Here is a 22,664-nt window from a genome sequence, read left to right as displayed (position 1 = left end):
TCTCCATCTTTTCCTGAGCTCACAGTTCTTGGAAACATTGACTGGATGGAAGATCACTGTGCTCCTTCTGTGCTGTCAATCTCCAGACCTTAGTTAACATGGACAAGCTGACTTATAAGAGCTGGAATCCCAGAGAGGTTGCATAGACACAAATTGTTCGAAGGGCAAGGGGAAACCTGCAACCCAATCAGACAAAGGCAACACCTCTGCATTACCTTTTTTTTTTTTTTTGAGACAAAGTTTCACTCTTATCGCCCAGGTTGGAGTACAGTGGCATGATCTCAGCTTACTGCAACCTCCGCCTCCCAGGTTCAAACGACTCTCCTGCTTCAGCCTCTCAAGTAGCTGGGATTACAGGTGCCTGCCACCACTCCCAGCTATTTTTTTTTTTTTTAATTATACTTCAAGTTTTAGGGTACATGTGCACAACATGCAGGTTTGTTACATATGTATACATGTGCCATGTTGGTGTGCTGTACCCATTAACTCATCATTTACATTGGGTATATCTCCTAATGCTATCCTTCCCTCCTCCCCCCTCCCCACAATAGGCCATGGTGTGTGATGTTCCCCTTCCTGTGTCCAAGTGATCTCACTGTTCAATTCCCACCTATGAGTGAGAACACACAGTGTTTGGTTTTCTGTTCTTGCGATAGTTTACTGAGAATGATGGTTTCCAGCTGCATCCATGTCCCTACAAAGGACACGAACTCATCCTTTTTTATGGCTACATAGTATTCCATGGCGTATATGTGCCACATTTTCTTAATCCAGTCTGTCACTGATGGACATTTGGGCTGATTCCAAGTCTTTGCTATTGTGAATAGTGCCACAATAAACATACGTGTGCATAATTTTTAGTAGAGATGGGTTTCACTATGTTAGCCAGTCTGATTGCAAACTCCTGACCTCAGGTGATCCGCCCACCTCGGCCTCCCAAAGTGCTAGGATTATAGGCATGAGCTACCGCGCCCACTCAACATCTCTGCATTTCTAAGAAAGTCTAGACGGTGGGGCTGGGCACGGTGGCTCACATCTGTAATCCTAGCACTTTGGGAAGCCAAGGTGGGTGGATCACTGGAGGTCAGGAGTTCAAGACTAGGCTGACCAACATGGCAAGACCCCATCTCTACTAAAAATACAAAAATTAGCTGGGCATGGTGGCGGGTGCCTGTAACTCCAGCTACTTGGGAGGCTGAGGCAGGAGAATCACTTGAACCCAGGAGGCGGAGGTTGCAGTGAGCCAAGATCATGCTATTGCACTCCAGCCTGGGTAATAAAGCTAGACTTCATCTCAAAAAAAAAAGCTGGGCACGGTGGCTCACGCCTGTAATCCCAGCACTTTGGGAGGCCAAGGCAGGAGAATAACTTGAACCCAGGAGGTAGAGGTTGCAGTGAGCTGAGATTGTGCCATTGCACTGCAGCCTGGGCAACAAGAGTGAAACCAAAAACAAAACAAAACAAAAACTCCAGGCATGGTGGCTCACGCCTATAATCCCAGCAGTTTGGGAGGCCAAGGCGGGCAGATCACCTGAGTTCAGGAGTTTGAGACCAGCCTGACCAACATGGAAAAACCCCATCTCTACTAAAAATGCAAAATTATCAGGGCGTGATGGCACATGCCTGTAATCCCAGCTACTCAGGAGGCTGAGGCAGGAGAACCACTCGAACCCAAGAGGCAGAGGCTTCAGTGAGCCAAGATGATGCCACTACACTCCAGCCTGGATGACAGAGTGAGACTCCATCTTAAAAAAAAAAAAAAAAAAAGTTGGGCATGAAAAGAAATAGGAAAATGTAATCCATATTTAGGAGGAAAAAAATAACTCAAAACAATCAACAGAAACTGACCTGAGTGGACCCAGAGCGATTAGGCAGACAGGACTTTAAAACAACTATCAACGCTGTGACTGAGAGAAAAAAAAAAAACCAAACAACTATCATAAATGTTTGAAGAATGAAAGGAAACTATGTTCAAAGAATTGAAGGAAAATATGATGACAATGACTTAAAAAGGGACTCTCAATAGAGAAATAGAAACTTTAAAGGTGCACCAAATGGAAAGTCTAGAGTTGAAAAGTACAATAAACAAAATGAAAAAAATCACTAGATGGGCCCAAAGCAGATGTGAGGCAGCAGAAGAAAAAAAGAATCAGTGCATTTGAAGATAGAGCAATGAAATTATCCAATCTGAAAAACAGGGAAAAAAGATAGAAGAAAAATGAACAGCCTTGTAGACTCATGGGGACAAAATCAAGTATAGCAACACACACATACACATACACACATACACACACACACACACACATATAATGGGAGTCCCAGAAGGAGAGGAGAGAGAGAAAGTGGAAGAAAAAAACAAAACAAAACAATGGCCAAAAAGCCTCAAATCTGAGGAAAAACATAAATTTACCAATCCAAGAAACTAAAAAAACCCCAAGTCTGATAAATAAACCCCAAGTCTAGATACATCAAAAATCAAACTGCTGAAAGCAGCAAGAGAAAAGGGATTTATTATATGTAGAGAAATGACCGTCCAATTAATGGCTGACTTTTCAAGTCAACAGAACACCGTGGAATGACTGTCAATCAACAATTCTATATCCAATCAACCACCCTTCAACAATGAAGGTGAAACAAAGACATTCCCAGATATACAAGAGCCAGTATAATTGCTAGCAGGCCTATCTTACAAGTCATATATAAGGATGCTCTTCTGGCTGAAAGAAAATGACACCAGACAGTAACTCCGATCCACAGAAAGAAGTGAAGAGTACTGGAAATGGAGAACAGAGAAGACTACACACATTTATTTTTTGTGTTTTCTTCTTTTAATTTCTTTTTAAAAACCATCAAGATTATTTAAAGCAATGACTATACCACTATATATACCACTGGCTTATAATATATGTAGATGTAATACATATGACAAAGATAGAAGAAAGGACGAGGAAGAAATAGAGCTCTTTTGAAGCAAAGTTGCTATCTTTTACTGAAATTAAATTAATATTAACCTGACATAGATTGTGATTGAGTTGTATATGGTAATCACTTGAGCAACCGCTAAGAAAATAACTAAAAATGATTAAATGGTACATGAAAAGTATTTGCTTAACACAAAAGAAGGCAGTAAAGATGGACCAATGCAACAATAAAGGCACGAGACATCTAGGAAACAAATAGCAAATGCAGTCAGAAAGCCAAGAAAGCCAAATTAATGCACAGTGAAAGAGATCAACCACATGAAAATAGACCATTTCAATAGAAAAGAACCATTGAAAATAGACCTTTTTCACCCAAAGCAACTTTTCTGACTTTTAAAGCCAATACTCATTCAGAAAGAGTGATCTGGTGTTGGGGGAATTGTAGTCGTTCTGCCTTGGACATCTGGCTCTCTGTCAGAAGTCCTGAGGATGAAGAAGGGAGCTTGTGAGATCAAGCCCTCCTCATCACAAAGAATCTGACTGTGGCTGACACTGCCCAAAACAAGCACACAGGCTGGGTATGGTGGCTCACACCTGTAATCCCAGCACTTTGGGAGGCTGAGGTGGGCAGATCACGAGGTCAGGAGTTCCAGACCAGCCTGGCCAACATGGTGAAACCCCATCTCTACTAAAAATACAAAAAAATTAGCCAGGCGTGGTGATGAGCACCTGTAATCCCAGCTACTCAGGAGGCTGAGGCAGGAGAATAGCCTGAACCCGGAAGGCGGAGGTTGCAGTGAGCTGAAATCACCCCACTGCACTCCAGCCTGGGCAAGAGAGAAAGACTCCCTCTCAAAAATCAAACAAACAAACAAACAAAAAACCCACAAACAAACAAACAAAAACAAGCATGCAGGGGACTATTTTAGAGTAAGTGTTGGCCATTTCTGAGGGCATCACCAATGACTGAGAAGCTTCTTTCCCTGGAAGCTGCCAAAATACTTAAGATAGTGCCTTTCTGGAGGGACTCCTGAACCTGTGTGGTTGGTAGCAAAGAACAGTCAGACTGTCTCTGCCAAAACACAACAGGGCACAGGCTGCCTCTCCTTACTCTCTAGGCTCGGCCCAATCAGCTAGAAAGCTGAGCGGCTGGATGAGTAGAGATGGTGCTGGGGCCTCTTCTTCACTTACGCTCAGTGCTCTGCGCTTCGTTGCAGGTGAAGGATTACCCTGAAAACACTTACTACAGCAGCTTCATTTCTCATCTGGCCAACATCAAGTACCCAGGTAAGGGAAGCCAACTGTGGCTGCAGGAGGGAAAGGGAATGAGTGTGAGTGTGAGGTATGCCCAGGGCACAGGGGATTGATGCTGGTGGGGAGGGTGGCCAGTGGGCCCTGCCAAGGGAGTCCACCCCTCCCTGTGCCAGATTACTTGTTCCAGTGATTTCTGCTGTTGGCTTAGGCAGCAAACCTCTCTGACAAGGCTGTGCATAAATTCGATGTGTCACTTCCTATGATTGGAACTTCTGGCTGGGGTTGCACTAAGTGGGGATATCCTCGCTTCGATGACTGTCACCTCAGCTGGCAGTGACAGTCCTGGCAGCTAGAGAGATGTCCACCTGGCTCCAGGCTGAGATGAATGTCAAGAGGGAGGCCCTCGTCATCCCACTTGGACATACAGACACTCGGGGTGTTCTTCCGTCCCCTCTGCCTCTGAGCCATCTCCCACCCAAGGTCAACCCTTGACTTTGAGCTATAACCACATCAGCTCTGCATTCTCGACTTCACATGTCCCATTCCGCCCACACCTCCCAGCCTCCCAGTCCTCTGACTTCAGCACCCAGCCCCTCCTGCAACTCACCTGACCCGAGTCCTCCAAACCTGGGGCTTCCACATTCTCGCTCCTAGTGACGCCTGTGTTCTTTCATCTCTCTCCCAGCTTAGATTCCACCCCAGCACTCTCAAGTCTCCCTCAACACTCCCATGCAAACACCCTCTATGCCCTCACTCCTCCACCCCTCCACAAACTCACCTGGCAAAGCTCCAGACCAACTCAGAGCTGGCAGCCAAAGAGCTGAATGCAGTTGGACAGGAATCCATAGACATCTAACTGGCATTATTATCGCTATTATTTTTGAGACATGGTCTCGCTCTGTCGTGCAGGCTGGGGTGCAGTGGTGCGATCATGACACAGTGCAGCCTCGACCTCTGGGGCTCAGTTGATCCTCCCACCTCAGCCTCCTGAGTAGTGGGGACTACAGGTGCACCACCATGCTTGGCTGGTTTTTTGTATTTTTAGTAGAGACAGGGTCTCACCATGTTCTCAGGCTGGTCTTCAACTCCTAGGCTCAAGTGATCCACCTGCCTCAACTTCCCAGAGTTTTGGGATTATAGGCATGAGCCACCACACCTGGCCAACTAGTATTATTTTTTTATTTATAGCTACAAATATGAACAGTGCCCAGAAATCCTAAAGTACCACCCTGGGCATTTTCTTTCTGACCTCCTAAATTCTTGCCACACGCTTTCTCCTCTCTCCTGAAGCCCCTGTGCCCGGGCTCCAGCGACTCCCCTGGAGCTGATGCTCCCACTCCCACTCCATTGAGAAGGCAGAAGCCACGGGGCAGAAACACTCCGCTCCTTAACTCATGTACATCTGGACCAAATTCCACGTCCCTTTTTCAGCTGCAATGGATGACAAATCCCTCCTCTTGTCAACACCACCCCTCCCACGTGGGCCCCAACCCCACTCCTCTTCCACACTCAGGGCCTCCTTTCCTGCCATTCTCTCCCCTCTCTTCTGCATCACTGATTTCTCTTTTTTCTTTTTTGAGATGGAGTCTTGCTCTGTCACCAAGCTGGAGTGCAGTGGCACGATCTCAGCTCACTGCAACCTCCGCCTCCCAGGTTCAAGTGATTCCCCTGCCTCAGCCTCCTGAGTAGCTGGGATTACAGGCACACACTACCACGCCTGGCTAATTTTTTGTATTTTAGTAGAGACAGGGTTTCACCATGTTGGCCAGGATGATCTCGATCTCCTGACCTCGTGATCTGCCCACCTCAGCCTCCCAAAGTGCTGGGATTACAGGCGCGAGCCACCGCGCCCGGCCTGCATCGTTGATGTCTTACTCTTTATTAAAGCCTACTGTTCAGCACACACATCTGCCCTAATTCCTCCCACCTCCAAACACAAGCAAACAAACGTATCTCCTGACCTTACCATTCCCCAGCTGCCCCCCAGTTCTCTGGCTCCCCTTGAAAAGGTCATAGAATAGTCCTGTTCTCCTTTCTCACCCACCCCACCCTGAGCTGCCCCTGCTCCACCGAGCCGGAGTGGTGGGCAGATCTATGGGCCACTCTTCTTCTCTTGTCTTAGTTTACCTTCAAAGGTAAACTAAGCTCCGCCCACCCCAGCGCACCCCAGCTCCGCCCTCTCACTCTCTGGCTCCTGCTCTAAGCGTTGGGTGGAGTCAGGCTCTGTCTCATCTCAGTGACTCCACGCAGTCCCACAGCCTGAATTAAAACTTACCACTTAAGGCCGGGAGCAGTGGCTCACACCTCCCAGCACTTTGGGAGGCTGAGGCGGGCCCATCACCTGAGGTCAGGAGTTTGAGACCAGTCTGGCCAACATGGTGAAACCCCGTCTCTACTAAAAATATAAAAATTAGCCAGGCGTGGTGGCGGATGCCTGTAATCCCAGCTACTCGGGAGGCTGAGGCAGGAGAATCGCTCGAACCCGGGAGGTGGAGTTTGCAGCAAGCTGAGATTGTGCCATTGCACTCCAGCCTGGGTGACAGAATGAGACAACATCTCAAACAACAACAACAACAACAACAAATTTACAACTTAAACCATTTTAAATGTACAGTTCAGTAGCATTAAGTACATTCACATTGTGGTGCAACCATCACACCTCTCCATTGCCGGAACTTTTTTCGTCTTCCTAAACTGAAACTCTGTACCCGTTCAACAGTAACTCCCCATCTCCCCTTCCAGCTTCTGGTAACCACAGTTTCTGTCTCTAAGAATCTGACTATTCTAGATACCTCATATAAGTAGAATCATATTTGTCTTTTTTTTTTTTGGTCTGGATTATTTCACTTAGCATAATGTCTTTTAGGTTTGCCCACATTATAGCATGTTATCAGAATTTCATTCCTTTTTAAGGAATGGGCGAGGTGGCACACACCTGTAATCCCAGTGCTTTGGGAGGCTAAGGCTGGCGGAGCACTTGAGGTCAGGAGTTTGAGACCAGCCTGGCCAACATGGTGAAACCCCATCTCTACTAAAAATACAAAAATTAGCCGGGTGTTATGGCAGGTGTCTGTAATCCCAGCTACTCAGGAGGCTGAGGCAGGAGAATTGCTTGAACCCAGGAGGCGGAGGTTGCAGTGAGCTGAGATTGCGCCACTGCACTCCAGTCTGGGGGACAGAGCGAGACTCTGCCTCAAAAAAAAAAAAAAAAAAAAAAAAGCTGCAGGGAGTATGATATTTTGTTTATCCATTTATCTACTGATGAGCATTTGGGTAGCTTCCACCTTTTAGCGAGGTGACGCTGCAATGAATATGAATATGGGTGTACAAGTATCTCTTTGAGTTCCTGCTTTCATTTCTTTTGGGTAGATAGGAGTTGAATTGCTGAGTCATGTGGGAACCTATGTTTTTAAAAATTTTGTTTGTTTGTTTGTTTTGTTTTTTGAGACAGAGTCTCTCTGAGGTGGGAGTGCAGTGGCTCGATCTCGGTTCACTGCAACCTCCGCCTCCCAAGTTCAAGCACTCCTCCTGCCTCAGCCTCCCAAGTAGCTGGGATTACAGGCACGTGCCACCATGCTCAGCTAATTTTTGTATTTTCAGTAGAGATGGGATTTCACCATGTTGGCTAGGCTGTTCTCTAATTCCTGACCTCGAGTGATCCGCCCACCTTGGCCTCCCAGAGTGCTGGGATTACAGGTGTGAGCTACCACACCTGGCCGTATGTTTATGTTTTGAGGAACCATTATACTATTTTCTATAGTGGCTGCATCATGATTCTGGAATTCTTGGCTTTCACTTAAATATGTTACAGTTACAAAAATAAATCTCTACCACAGAGTCCTCTTGGAGGTTATGTCTTGAAATCTTCCAATAATGATAAAACTTAGAACTCTTTTGCCTACTCATGGCACCCTGAGACATCGTGGCCCTGGTCGAACAGGCCTATCTACGTATGTCTCAAAACTATATTCTCTGCCTTTAAGAAGCGCAAAAGCGCTCGGGGAAAGTGAAGCAAAGCCCAGCTCAATCCTGTGTTGCCTCGAGAATCTCGTGCTGAGCTCAGGGGCTCAGCGTTGTTGACATGAATGGCACAAGGGCCTCTCTGGAGCAGGAGCAGATGTGGCTCCTGTAGGAGCTTTGCAGGCCCTGGTGGGAGTGGCCCCTCCCTACGCCCCACCTGTGGCTGGGCTTGGTTCCCAGCGGGCGTGGCAGGAGGAGCTCAGGACCAAATGCCTACACTTGGACCCTGGCTTGGTTCTGATTCTGCATTTATTATTAAAAAAAAAAAATTTTTTTTAAACTTATTGTAGAGACGGGGCCTCCCTGTGTTGCCCAGGTTGGTCTTGAACTCTTGGCCCCAAGCAATCCTCCCCGCCTTGGCCTCCCAGAGTGTTGAGATTCCAGGCGTGAGCCACTGTACCTGGCCTGATTCTGCATTTACAACTGCTGTCTACCCACTTCTCAATGAGCCCAAACCAAGGCATTTTGGTCTTTCTTCGAGGGCACTTACCCAGAAGTCTCCAGGGGCCATATTTATTTCTTTCATTGACCATAAAATGTGTCCTCTGCCTAGCCATGATAATGGTGACCACAACAGTTACACTTAGGAATTCTTCCCTATGTAGTGGTTCAATGCCAGCTGCTTTCCAGACGTTACCTCCTTACCCTCACAGCAATCCTGCTGACTATTCCACAGATGAGAAAACGGCCGCAGAGCGAGCATGCAGCCAAGAGCACTCAGCCAGGAGGAGGTGTCTGAGTGCGTCTATCCCCAAAGTCTCTCCCCTCAATCCCTTCCAGGGAGAAGTAAACTGGGAAATTGTTTCCTAATCATCAGCTTCTATATTCTGCTGAACTCGAGAGATTGGAACCTGGAGAGGCCTGGGCCTGAGCTGTCCTCCTGAGGGGCAGCGGTGGTCGCTGACATTCTGTTACCTTCTGTCTTCTTGGTCAGGACAAACAACAACCCTGACTGGCCTTGACATTCGGGACATGCTGCCCAAGAACCTCCAGCACTACTACAGCTACCACGGCTCACTCACCACGCCTCCCTGTACCGAGAACGTCCACTGGTTTGTGCTGGCGGATTTTGTCAAGCTCTCCAGGACACAGGTAACGTATGGCATTGCTTTGCCGAAGCCTTCCCATTTGACTGCCTGGTTAACAAGGGTGCTCCCCAGCATCTCAACGAACGTCAACAACTGGGGGGTCCTACGGTATTTTCTGTGTGCAGGGCTACTGTGCCTCATCTATCCAACCTTTTTTTTTTTTTTTTTTTTTTGAGATAGAGTCTCACTTTGTCACCCGGGCTGGAGTGCCGTGGCACAGTCTTGGCTCACTGCAATCTCCGCCTCCCAGGTTCAAGTAATTCTCCTGCCTCAGACTCCCAAGTAGCTGGGACTACAGGCATGCACCACCACGCCCGGCTAGTTTTTGTTTTTCGTAGGGACAGAGTTTTACCATGTTGCCCAGGCAGGTCTCAAACTCCCGGGTTCAAGCAATCTGCCTGTCTTAGCCTCCCAGAGTGCTGGGATTACAGGTGTGAGCCACTGCGCCTGGCCATCTCCGTTTCTTAAACTTTTCATTTTCTTAGAGAAAGGTGGAAGAGACCCCTGCTCAAGGACACCCACACCCCAAAATGTTGCCAGTCAGGCTGGAAGTGCCCCCAGACACCTGATAAAAGCAAATGGTAAATTATCTCTGGAAAAAATGAGCTTAAATCCAGACCTAGAAGAATTTTCACAAAGCAAGTTACCTGAAATTAGCTCAATTAAGAAAAAAAATACAAAACATATGAGAAAAAAAGACATTATAAATGAGAACCAGCAGAATCAGACCTACAAAAATTTCACTTAGTGGAATTATCAGACAATTAATAGGACATAAGAATGTTTAATATATATAAATAAAAAAGAGGTTTATGAGCAAAAAACAAAAAAGTCTAAAAATGGACATCCAGACTTGGTACAAAAACACAAATAGAATTTCTAGAAATGGAAAAATAGTATCAAAAATTAATAATCCAGGTCACTCGCGGTGGCTCATGCCTATAATCCCAGCACTTTGGGAGGCTAAAGTAGGTGGATCACCTGAGGTCAGGAGTTTGAGATCAGCCTGGCCAACATGGTAGAACCCCATCTCTACTAAAAGTACAAAAAATTATCCAGTCGTGGTGGTGGGCACCTGTAATCCCAGCTACCCGGGAGGCTGAGGTGGAAGAATCACTTGAACCCAGGAGGTGGAGTTTGCAGTGAGCCGAGATCGCACCACTGCACTCCAGCCTGGGCAACAGAGCAAAACCCTGTCTCAAAACAAAAACAAAAACAAAAACAAAACAACAAAAAATTGGCCAGGCATGGTGACTCAACGCCTGTAATCCCAGCACTTGGGGAGGCCAAAGCGGGCTGATCATGAGGTCAGGGGTTCGAGACCAGCCTGGCCAACATGGTGAAACCCTGTCTCTACTAAAGATACAAAAAATCAGCTGGGTGCAGTGGCGCGAGCCTATAATCCCAGCTACTCAGGAGGCTGAGGCAGGAGAATCGCTTGAACCCAGGAGGCAGAGGTTGCAGTGAGCTGAGATCACGCCATTGCACTCCAGCCTGGGTGACAGGGTGAGACTCCATCTCAAAAAAACAAAAATACAAAAACAAAAAACAACTCAATGAATGGATTTAACAGCATGTTAGATACAGTTTGAGAGAATTAGTAAATTGGAGACAGCCAATAACATCATCCAGAATGCAGCACAGAGAAAAAGAGAAGGAACTATGAAAAGAAGTGAAGAGATATAGTGTACTAGAAAGGTCTAGTAAATGTCTAATCGAAATCCTAGAAGGAGAAGAGAGGCAGAATAGGGAAGAGTCATGATTTGACAAAATGTTGACTGACAATTTTCAGGAAGAGATACCAAGTCATATATTCAAGAATGCCAATTAGTTTCTCTGTCTCTCTCTCTCCAGGTGTGTATATATATGTGTGTGTTTGTGTACACAGCATCCTGCACTAAACACATCACAGTGAAATCATCAAAGACAAAGAAATAATTTAAAAATTAGCCAGAAAGAAAAGACAGATTATCATGAAGAGTCTTATTAGACAGAGAGTTGATTCAACATAGCGACAGTGAAAGTCAGAAGGGAGTGGAAACATAATTTCAAAGTGCTGAGGAAAAAAAATAGCCAATATAGAATTGTATGTGCAGCAAAAATGCCTTTCAAGGATATAGACAAAATACAGACATTTTCAGGCCAGGTGCGGTGGCTCACACCTGTAATTCCAGCACGACGGGAGACTGAGGAGGGCGAATGGCCTGAGGAGTTTGAGACCAGCCTGGCCAACATGGTGAAACCCCATCTCTACTAAAAATATAAAAATTATCTGGGTGTGGTGGCGGGTGCCTGTAGTCCCAGCTAGTCAGGAGGCTGAGGCAGGAGAGAATAACTTGAACCTGGGAGGTGGAGGTTGCAGCAAGTTGAGATTGTGTCACTGCACTCCAGCCTGGCGACAGAGCGAGACTCCATCTCAAAAACAAACAAACGAACAAACAAAAAAACCTCGATATTTTCAGAAAAACAAAAATTGAATTTGCTACTTGATATATTTCTGCTTACTTCTTTCTGTCCTTTCTACTATTGGACAAATACTCATATAAAAAGCTGAAAAGAGAGATTCTGTTGGAAGAATGCACGGATAGATTAGTTCTGGAATAATGCCTGACACACAGCACCCAGAACCTCCCCTGGACTTGAGATCTTCTTACAGTTGCTTCATCAGGGTTATATAAATCCGAGCTCTAGCCCAGTTGTTAATTCTTTTTCTTTTTTTTTTGAGACAGAGTTCCGCTCTGTCTCCCAGGCCGGAGTGCGGTTGCGTGATATTGGCTTACTGCAGCCTCTGCCTCCCAGGTTCAAGTGATTCTCCTGCCTCAGCCTCCTGAGTAGCTGGGATTACAGGTGCACAAGACCACGATCAGCTAATTTTGGTATTTTTAGTAGAGAAGGGGTTTCACCATGTTGGCCAGGCTGGTCTCTAACTCTTGAGCTCAAGTGATCCACCCACCCTGGCCTCCCAAAGTGTTGGGATTACAGGTGTGAGCCACTGTGCCCAGCCAATTGTTATTTCTTTTTTTTTTTTGAGACAGAGTTTTGCTCTATTGCCCAGGCTGGAGTGCAGTGGTGCCATCTTGGCTCACTGCAAGCTCCGCCTCCCAGGTTTACACCATTCTCCTGCCTCAGCCTCGCCAGCAGCTGGGACCACAGGCACCCGCCACCACGCCTGGCTGACTTTTTTGTATTATTAATAGAGATGGGGTTTCACCGTGTTAGCCAGGATGGTCTCCATCTCCTGATCTCATGATCCACCCGTCTCGGCCTCCCAAAGTGCTAGGATTACAGGCATGAGCCACCTCGCCTGGCCAATTGTTATTTCTTTTAAATTACCCAGTGCCTCTTCCCCTCCATAATGCACTCATGTTGCCCCCAGGTTTGGAAGCTGGAGAATTCCTTACTGGATCACCACAACAAGACCATCCAAAACGATTACCGCAGGACCCAGCCTCTGAACCACAGAGTAGTGGAATCCAACTTCCCGAATCAGGGTGAGTGAGATCGATTCTTGATCATGTTCTGCAGTTTAACTCCTGTTTTGCTCCTTCCTCTAGGTGGACCCATCTCTTCTGGCAATAGTAAGGGAAGGAGAGTCATTTCAGTAGCAGGAGGCTCAGGTGGGCCAAGCTGCACCGGGCTTGGGCAGAGGGTGATCACTTTTTCCCAGTCCAGGCAGGGATGCCAGTGAGTAGAACACAAGAGACAATCAGGAGAGACAGCTACGTGATTTATTACCTACATAGTCTTGGCTAGAGATAGCAGGAGAAGCAAAAAGACCACAACACCACAACATACAGAAGCTCTCATAAGAGTGTAGGTTCAAGTTAACCCTTTTTTTTTTTTTTTTTTTTTGAGACAGAGTCTCACTCCGTCACCCAGACCGGAGTGCAGTGGTACAATCTCGTCTCACTACAACCTCCGCCTCCTGGGTTCAAGTGATTCTCCTGCCTCAGCCTCCCGAGTAGCTGGGATTACAAGCACCTGCCACCACACCCAGCTTTTTTTTTTTTTTTTTTTTTAACAGAAATGGGGTTTTTCCATGTTGGCCAGGCTAGTCTCAAACTCCTGACCTCAAGTGATGTGCCCACCTTGGCCTCCCAAAGTCCTGGGATTACAGGCGTGAGCCACTGCACCTGGCCAAGTTAACCTTATTAACCCCACTGAGATTATTTCCTGCACAGCTTGATCATAGTCTGTGTTATGAACCCACCCCCAACGCCTCCTATACGTTCTCTCAAGGTGGAGTTAACTAGACCACATATTGTTCACGGCATCTGCCTGGGGCGCAGGCCCCAGACCCCAGCGTGCTGGAAGCAGGTGCAGGCCAGCCTCTGCTGCAGCCTCCAATTCCTTGGATCAGGCTCCAACTGTGTCCTTGGCTCACCTCGTTTCTGTGTTGGCAAGAATGTAAATATTTCACAGCCTCCTCATTTTTATTTTGTCTGCTTTCTGTGAAGTTGTGGTGAATCCATTGTCTTTACAGCCCATTCTGTTAACCATTCCTGATACTTTTATATTTTCCAATACACTAGAATCAGTATCCTATCAATATGGTTTACTCAATATTATCCCACTTTTTTTTTTTTTCTTTTTTGAGACAAGGTCTCACTCTGTTACCCAGGCTGGTGCTTAGTGGCACAATCACAGCTCACTGCAGCCTCAACCGTCCAGGCTCAAGCGATCCTCCCACCTCTGCCTCCCCAGTAGTGGAGACTGCAGGCACACACCACCACAGCTAGCTAATTTTTATTGTATTTTTTGTAGAGATGAAATCTTACTATGTTGCTCAGCCTGGTCTCAAACCCCTGGCCTCAAGCAATCCTCCCCACTCAGCCTCCCAAAGTGCTGGGATTATAGGCACGAGCCACCTCATTCAGCCTTATCCCACCTTTATATATACCTTTTAAAACTTAAATTTCCGCCAGGCATGGTGGCTCACGCTTGTAATCCCAGCACTTTGGGAGGCCGAGACGGGCAGATCACGAGGTCAGGAGATCAAGACCATCCTGGCTAACATGGTGAAACCCCGTCTCTACTAAATATATTAGCTGGGCGAGGTGGCGGGCGCCTGTAGTCCCAGCTACTTGGGAGGCTGAGGCAGGAGAATGGCGTGAACCCAGGAGGCGGAGCTGCAGTGAGCTGAGATGACGCCACTGCACTCCAGCCTGGGCGACAGAGCAAGACTCCATCTCAAAAACAAAAAAAACTTAAATTTCCACCCCCCACCCCAATAAGGCCTATTTGTGATTTTCTCCCCACCTTTCCTTCCTGGTTCACTTATTGAATTAACAGGGGATATAGGTGTTTTCTATATTGTTTCCTCCAACACAGTTCACTCCTCCAATACAATTCACTCCTCCAATACAATTCACTCCTCCAATACAGTTCACTCCTCCAATACAATTCACTCCTCCAATACAATTCACTCCTCCAATACAGTTCACTCCTCCAATACAATTCACTCCTCCAATACAATTCACTCCTCCAATACAGTTCACTCCTCCAATACAGTTCACTCCTCCAATACAATTCACTCCTCCAATACAATTCACTCCTCCAATACAGTTCACTCCTCCAATACAATTCACTCCTCCAATACAATTCACTCCTCCAATACAGTTCACTCCTCCAATACAGTTCACTCCTCCAATACAATTCACTCCTCCAATACAGTTCACTCCTCCAATACAATTCACTCCTCCAATACAGTTCACTCCTCCAATACAATTCACTCCTCCAATACAATTCACTCCTCCAATACAATTCACTCCTCCAATACAATTCACTCCTCCAATACAATTCACTCCTCCAATACAATTCACTCCTCCAATACAATTCACTCCTCCAATACAATTCACTCCTCCAATACAATTCACTCCTCCAATACAGTTCACTCCTCCAATACAGTTCACTCCTCCAATACAATACTAGCAGAGGAAAAAACTGACATCAGCTATAGTGATCGTTTCTCCATACTGTACTATATACAACATTAACAGCGAGAATTCTTTTTTCCAAAGGCAATGTCGTCTTTAACAGGTCCAACTGCAAGCAGGCTGACCAAAGGGAGCTTAGACTCATGCATCTGTCTCCTAATTCTTTTGGAGTCTCTCACTCTGTCGCCCAGGCTGGAGTGCAGTGGCACAATCTCATGGGCTCACTGTAACCTGTGTGTCCCGGATTCAAGCGATTCTCCTGCCTCAGCCTCCTGAGTAGCTGGAATTATAGGCATGCGCCCCCCTACACCAGGCTGATTTTTGTATTTTTAGTAGAGATAGGGTTTCACCATGTTGGTTCGGCTGGTCTTGAACTCCTGACCTCAGGTGATCTGCCTGCCCTGCCTCCCAAAGTGCTGGGATTACAGGTGTGAGTCACTGTGCCTGGCCTGTCTTCTTGTTCTAAATGTTGCCACGTTTCCCCTGCTTTCCCTAAAACAATTTTACGCTATTCTGGCAATAGGCACCAACAGACTGTGTATCTTTCTATATGCCACATCTGAAATGCTTTCCCCATTACAGGGTCACTCTAGCGTCTCCTCACGAGGGGGCTCAGATGTTCTAGGTACCGGCCCCAGACTGAGGTACTCCATGTGGTGATTTGTCTGTAGGTCCACTGAGAATCGCTGTTCAGGATTTATTACTTCAACTCCCAGTTCAGCATCAGAGGGCTTCCTTACCCCCAGGGAACCTGAATTGTGGCCTCCCTTTGCTCATTATAGAACAGAGAACTGGGCATCATCTTGGCCCACCTTCCCTCAGACCCAGATTCTCTTTCTTTTCTTTTCTTTTCTCTCTTTTCTTTCTTTCTTTCTTTCTTTCTTTCTTTCTTTCTTTCTTTCTTTCTTTCTTTTTCTTTCTTTCTTTCTTTCTTTCTTTCTTTCTTTCTTTCTTTCTTTCTTTCTTTTTCTTTCTCTCTTTCTTTCTTTTCCTTCCTTCCTTCCTTCCTCCCTCCCTCCCTCCCTCCCTCCCTCCCTTCCTCCCTCCTTTCCTTCCTTCCCTCCTTCCTTCCTTCCTTCCTTCCTTCCTTCCTTCCTTCCTTCCTTCCTTCCTTCCTTCCTTCCTTCCTTCCTTTCTCTCCCTCTTTCTTTTTCTTTTTTTTAGCAGAGTTTTGCTCTGTTGCCCAGACTGGAGTACAATGGCTCGATCTTGAATCACTGCAGCCACGACCTCCAGGGCTCAAGCAGTCCTCCTACCTCAGCCTCCCAAGTAGCTGGGAGTAGCATGTACCACCACACCCAGCTAATTTTTGTATTTTTTTGTAGAGATGGGGTTTGGCCATGTGGCCCAGGCTGGTCTCGCACTCCTGAGCTCAAGCAATCCACCCACTTCAGCCTCCCAAAGTGCTGAGATTACCCGGCATGACCCATCGCGCCTGGCCAGGCCCAGATTTCTATGTAGCGGTGATTGGCTCTGGTCAACACCATGACTCATGGTGTTGCACTGCCCTGTAGAGAACTGTACCCCAGCAGGGTTGATAGGATTCACCCGTCCACAAGGCATGAACTGAGAAACCAAAGGTCAGCTACAAAAACAAGACGATGGCCAAATATGGACCTCTTGCAATTTATTTACTAGAAAACACCTCTATACTATATCCCCTCAGGCAAGGGCCACCAGGCATCACGGGAGAAAACAAAATCCAAGAGTAAAGCTCACATCAACACGCCACCCCTTGGCTCCCGGCAGCCTAGAAGCCTGAGTTCAAACACAGTGAAGACGCATAAAGACAATGTACTGGGCACATGGAGAGCATTCTAAGGAATCAAAAGACTTCCCAAAAATACGATGTGGGTATGGTAACTGGCCGTCCCCCTTCTCTGTTTTTGTGAGGACTGAACAAGGTTTAACCATTTCCAACTAACTCTTCTTTTCACAGAATATACTCTAGGCTCCGAATTCCAGTTTTACCTACATAAGATTGAGGAAATTCTTGAGTACTTAAGAAGAGCATTGAACTGAGGAAAGCTAAGAGGAATATTCAATATTAACTAGCTTGAAGTCTGACCTAACCAGAAGAGGCGCCTGTCCCCTGCAGCCACACCCTGCCCTGTCTAAGAAACCATGTGTGTCTGAAACAGGCTGCTCCCCCTGGGGCAGCTGTTGAGCTTCTGATTAAAAGAGGGGAAACTGTCATCCTGGACAGGAAGTGAGATGCTATCATCCTGGACAGGAAGTGAGGTGGCTTCAGTTCACGAGAAGGGATCTGAGTTAGACATCACCAGTGGAAATTGATTGGAATAGAAAGTTAAAGGAAATAGAACCCTAACTATTCTCCCATCAAATCATATATGTTGACCTGTCTAAATTATAAACCAGCCTGACCTTTCCTTTAGCATTAGACGTAATAAAATAATTTTGGGAATTTGTCATTAAAAAATTTCTTTTCTATTATTTTGTATCACTTCAAATATCCCTTCTTTTGTCCTGCCACCCCCCACTGCCCCCCTTCTCCCCCCCCACTCCCTCCCCACTTCCCCCCCTCCAACACCACACACAGGTGAAGGCATAGAGATCAAGGTGGGAGGGATTAATAAAGATTAATAAATTAATAAGATTAATAAAAAGGAGAGAGGTGTTTTTTGTTGCTGTTGTTTATTTTTTTGAGATGGAGTCTCACTCTGTTGCCAGGCTGGAGTGCAGTGGCACTATCTCGGCTCACTGCAACCTCCACCTCCTGGGTTCAAGCAATTCTCCTGTCTCAGCCTCCCCGAGTAGCTAGGACTACAGGTGCGCACCACCACGCCCAGCTAATTTTTTGTATTTTTAGTAGAGATGGGGTTTCACCATGTTGCCCAGGATGGTCTTGATCTCTTGATCTTGTGATCTGCCCACCTCAGCCTCCCAAAGTGCTGGGATTACAGGCGTGAGCCACTGCACCCAGCCTTTTTTTTTCTCCTTTGAGACAGAGTCTCGCTTTGTTGCCCAGGCTGGAATCCAGTGGTACAATCTTACTGCAACCTCTGCCTCCTGGGTTCAAGCAATTCTCCTGCCTCAGCCTCCTGAGTAGTTGGGATTACAGGCGTGCACCACCACGTCCAGCTAATTTTTGTATTTTTAGTAGAGATGGGGTTTCACCATGTTGGCCAGGCTGGTCTCAAACTCCTAATCTCAGGCGATCCTCCTGCCTTGGCCTCCCAAAGTGTTGGGATTACAGGCATGAGCTACTACCCCTGGTCTAGGAAGATATTCTTACATTGAGAATTTATCAGTGGGGGAGTTTGGAGCAGGGGCTGTTAGTCAAAGAGAAACAGGAGATGAGAAAGAAGAAGGGCTCCCAGGACAGAAGGAAGGAAGAGAGGGGACCTCACTGCAAACCACCTTGTTGGTCAAATAGTGCCTGGGCCTTGTTACCAGACCCAGGTTCAGGCATCCTGTTAGTTATGTGGGATGATAACATGACCCCACAGGGCTCATAGGGCTGTGGCTTCATTAAATAACACTGAGAAGTACCCAGAAGAGTGACCAATATTTTTTATTTTTAGTTTTAGTTTTTTGAGACAGGGTCTAGCTCTGTTGCCCAGGCTGGAGTGCAGTAGTGATCCTAGCTTCATGGTAGTCTCAGCCTCCTGGGCTCAAGCAATCTTCCTACCTTGGTCTACCAAGGTGCTGGAATTATAGGCGTGAGCCACCACACCTGGCTGCTACTATTTTTCTTGGTCACTTATGCATTCCCTTCATTGATGCCCCTTCCTTACCCACACGCTAGCTTTCTCCTCGCCTCTGATTGAGATCGCTCTGGCTCTTCTGAATTCCTGCTGCTCTTGTTACCACCTTTATTTTTCCATGTCATTATTTATGATATCCTAAGCACTTCCACCACACGTGACTGCCCTCAGCCCCAACGGCCACCCTCAGTGAACTTGCATTATCCCCAGTTTACAGAAAGCAAACCAAGATGTCGACTTGCCTGAGATCTCCTAGGTGGCAGATGAAAAGCCAGGACTTCAACTCAGGTCTTTTGTATCCACATTCTTTTAACTATAGGAAGCCTCCCTTTCATTTTCTCAACAAGTTTTCTTGTGCACCTGCTCTGAGCCTGACATAGCACTAACTGCTGGGGGTTCCAGAGATGGGTGAGGACAGCTCCCACACTCCTACAGCTCCAGTCTGGTGAGCAGGACAGACACTGAAATAAGCAATCATCGTATCTCCGTACGGTGGAGGGAACGCCTACGTTTAAAATCCAGGTGCTTGGCCTAGGTTTTGAAGGCTGAAAAAGAGTTCACCTGGGGAACCAAGTCAGAGAGGGGCGGGGTTATTGTAACCCAAGAGTGTAGCATGTGCTGACGGAAAGACACCCAGGGAAGTGGAAGCAATTTGGCGTGGTCAGAGGACCAAGTTCAAGGATGCTGGCACGGAAAGCGGGGGTGTGGCCAGGGGAGGTCAGGCCATCACTAGTATCTTCTGTGCCACTAAAGGGTTTCGGATTTTACCCTGTGGGTGATGGCAGAGACTGCAGGGGAATGACGTGGCGAGATTCATTCTTTCCGCCAGATAACGCGAGTCTATAATGAATGAGAGATGCAAGAGTGGACCGTACAGTCAAAGAGCTTACTTATATTCCTGTGGGGAGGGAGACAAGGAAATGAAGATGAACATGGGATTACACTCACCTGCGCTCAGGGATTCAGCCCTCCCACCCCTGAAAGTCTATCTTTAAGAGAGATTTGTGACCGGGCGCGGTGGCTCACGCCTATAATCCCAGCACTTTGGGAGGCCGAGGCAGGTGGATCATGAGGTCAGGAGATTGAGGCCATCCTGGCCAACATGGTGAAACCCTGTCTCTACTAAAAATACAAAAAAATAGCCGGGCATGATGGCAGGCACCTGTAATGCCAGCTACTCGGGAGGCTGAGGCAGGAGAATCGCTTGAACCTGGGAGGCAGAGGTTGCAGTGAGCCAAGATCGTGCCACTGTACTCCAGCCTGGCGACAGAGCGAGACTCCATCTCAAAAGAAAAAAAAAAAAAAAAAGAAAGAGACTTGCAAAAAAGCCATTCATGCTGACCTTATTTACAGGAAAATACAGGAAACACTGCAAATGTCCATCAGCTGGGGATTGGTTGACTAAACCAGGGCTATTCACACAGCAGAGAACTGCATAGGGAATCATCTCTAGGCTACATTTTTTTTTTTTTTTTGAGGTGGAGTCTCGCTCTGTCACCCAGGCTGGAGTGCAGTGGCGCAATCTCAGCTCACTGCAACCTCTGCCTCCCAGGCTCAAGTGATTCTTCTGTCTCAGCCTCCTGAGTAGCTGGGATTACAGGTGCATGCCACCAACGCCCTGGCTAATTTTTGTAATTTTAGTAGAGACAGGGTTTTGCCATGTTGGCCATGCTGGTCTCGAACTCCTGACCTCATGATCTGCACACTTTGGCCTCCCAAGGTGCTGGGATTGCAGGCATGAGCCACTGCGCTTGGACTGTAGGCTACGTTTTTAAGCCTGCAAAAAGCAGTTTTACAGATGGCACAAGAAGAGTTAGAAATACGAAAATAGTTAAGTATTTGTTTATGTTTTCAAGCACAAACAAGGGAGAAAGAAATAAAAAATAACTTAAAATGGTTTCCTAAAAAGAGAAGGCAGGGGAAGGGTGCTGAGGGTGGGGTGGGAAGGTAGAGTTTTCTGGATGTACCCTGTTTGGTAGTTTTGACTTTGGAACATTAGGCTTTGTGTAATTGCAAAACAAAATTAAGTAAGTAAGGAAAAAAGCATTCCTGAAACATAAAATGCGAGTTATGTTTCAACATAAAAATATAGCGGAACAACTGAACAATTGTACTTAGGGCTGGTGGCAGAAACACTGAAGGATTTTTTCATGTTATTTTAGACACAGTAGTTTTCATCTACCTACCTGGTGCGGTGTATCCTAAGGACAAGAAGAAGTTCCAAGGAATCTTAAACAGTACTTAGGAATCCTCTTAATAATTATATTGGTATTGTTATTTTGAAATTGTGTGTGTGTGCAATTACTATCCTCTACTACTATATGTGCACACATAATGATGTTCATGTCCTTACTAACAAGATTTTCAGCATAAAAAACAGAGATCCAAATTTAAAAATCAGGCCGGGCTTCATGGCTGACACCTTTAATCCCAGCACTTTGGGAGGCTGAGGTGGGAGGATCACTGGAGTCTAGGAGTTTGAGACCAGCCTGGGTAATATCGTGAGACCTCATCTCTACAAAAAATAAAAATTTAGCCAGACATGGTGGTCCATGCCTGTGGTCCCAGCTCCTCAGGAGGCTGAGGTGGGAGGATTGCTTGAGCTAGGGAGGTGAAGGCTGCCGTGAGCCGTGGTTATATCACTGCCCTCCAGCCTGGGTGACAAAACAAGACCCTGTCTCAAAAAAGAAAAAAAAAATGGACAAAGCTAGATAAAAAACCCTGTAATCATAAATTTAGGAATATCAGTATAAATATATAAAGTCTTTTTTTTTTTTTTTTTTTTTTTTTTTTTTTTTTTTTTAGGGACAGAACCTCGTTATGTTGCCCAGGCTGGAGTGCAGTGGCTATTCACAGGCATGGTCCCGTTACTGATCAGCACAGGAGTTTTGACCTGATCCATTTCTGACCTGGGCTGGTTCACCCCTCCTTAGGCAACCTGGTTGTCCCCTGCTCCAGGGAGGTCACCATATTGGTGCCAGACTTAGTGTGGACACCCCATTGGCACAGTGCACTGCAGCCCGGAACTCCTGGGCTCGAGCTGTCCTGTCTCAGCCTTCCAACTACCTGGGACTACAGGCATGCACCACCGCACTTGGCAATAAATTCTTTTATTCTTTCTAAAAAGCATGTATTTTCTAGGTCTGTTCACTGGAATGTCCTACCAACAAAAACAACCTACAAGCAATGAATACCTTATAACCAGATAACAGCTCCCCCCCTTTTTTTTTTTTTTTTTTTTTTGAGACAGAGTCTTGCTCTGTTGCCCAGGCTGGAGCACAGTGGCACGATCTCAGCTCACTACAATCTCCACCTCTCGGGTTCAAGTGATTTCTCCTGTCTCACCCTTCCAAGCAGCTGCAGTCACAGGCGTGCGCCACCAAACCCGGCTCACTTTTGTATTTTTAGTGGAGATGGGGTTTCGCCATGTTGGTAAGGCTGGTCTTGAACTCCTGACCTCAAATCATCCACCTGCCTCGGCCTCCCAAAGTGCTGGGATTGCAGGCATCAGCTACTGTGCCTGGCCCAGATAATGGCTTCTAAATACCATTTTTCACTACGAGGAATCAGGGAACCTTGGAGAAATGACTGATTCCAGACGTGGAACAAGAATATAGAAGATGGGCTGGGCACAGCAGCTCACTCCTGCAATCCCAGCACTGTGAGGATCATTTAAGACTGGGAGTTTGAGATCAGCCTGTGCAACAGAGCAAGACT

General features: G+C 46.5%; 1 protein-coding gene across 2 annotated transcripts in view; it reads left to right on the top strand.

Moving 5' to 3' along the window:
- Positions 1–17,636, top strand: part of CA6 (carbonic anhydrase 6) — a 39,032-nt gene extending 21,396 nt beyond the window's left edge. The window contains exons 6-10 of one of the 2 annotated variants that reach the window (XM_007980656.3): positions 4,139–4,208; positions 9,130–9,287; positions 12,660–12,774; positions 16,886–17,069; positions 17,159–17,636. In XM_007980656.3, the coding sequence (XP_007978847.2) occupies positions 4,139–4,208; positions 9,130–9,287; positions 12,660–12,774; positions 16,886–17,040 (498 nt within the window). In that variant the 3' untranslated portion in view covers positions 17,041–17,069; positions 17,159–17,636. The remainder of the gene's footprint in view (positions 1–4,138; positions 4,209–9,129; positions 9,288–12,659; positions 12,775–16,885; positions 17,070–17,158) is intronic. The other variant, XM_007980657.3, reaches the window with a different exon arrangement.
- Positions 17,637–22,664: the final 5,028 nt, after the last annotated feature.

Source organism: Chlorocebus sabaeus, chromosome 20 (genome assembly GCF_047675955.1).
Source record: "Chlorocebus sabaeus isolate Y175 chromosome 20, mChlSab1.0.hap1, whole genome shotgun sequence".
NCBI classification, from domain to species: domain Eukaryota; kingdom Metazoa; phylum Chordata; class Mammalia; order Primates; family Cercopithecidae; genus Chlorocebus; species Chlorocebus sabaeus.
Note: the sequence above shows the minus strand (reverse complement) of the source record. Positions and strands in the feature narration are given on the sequence as shown.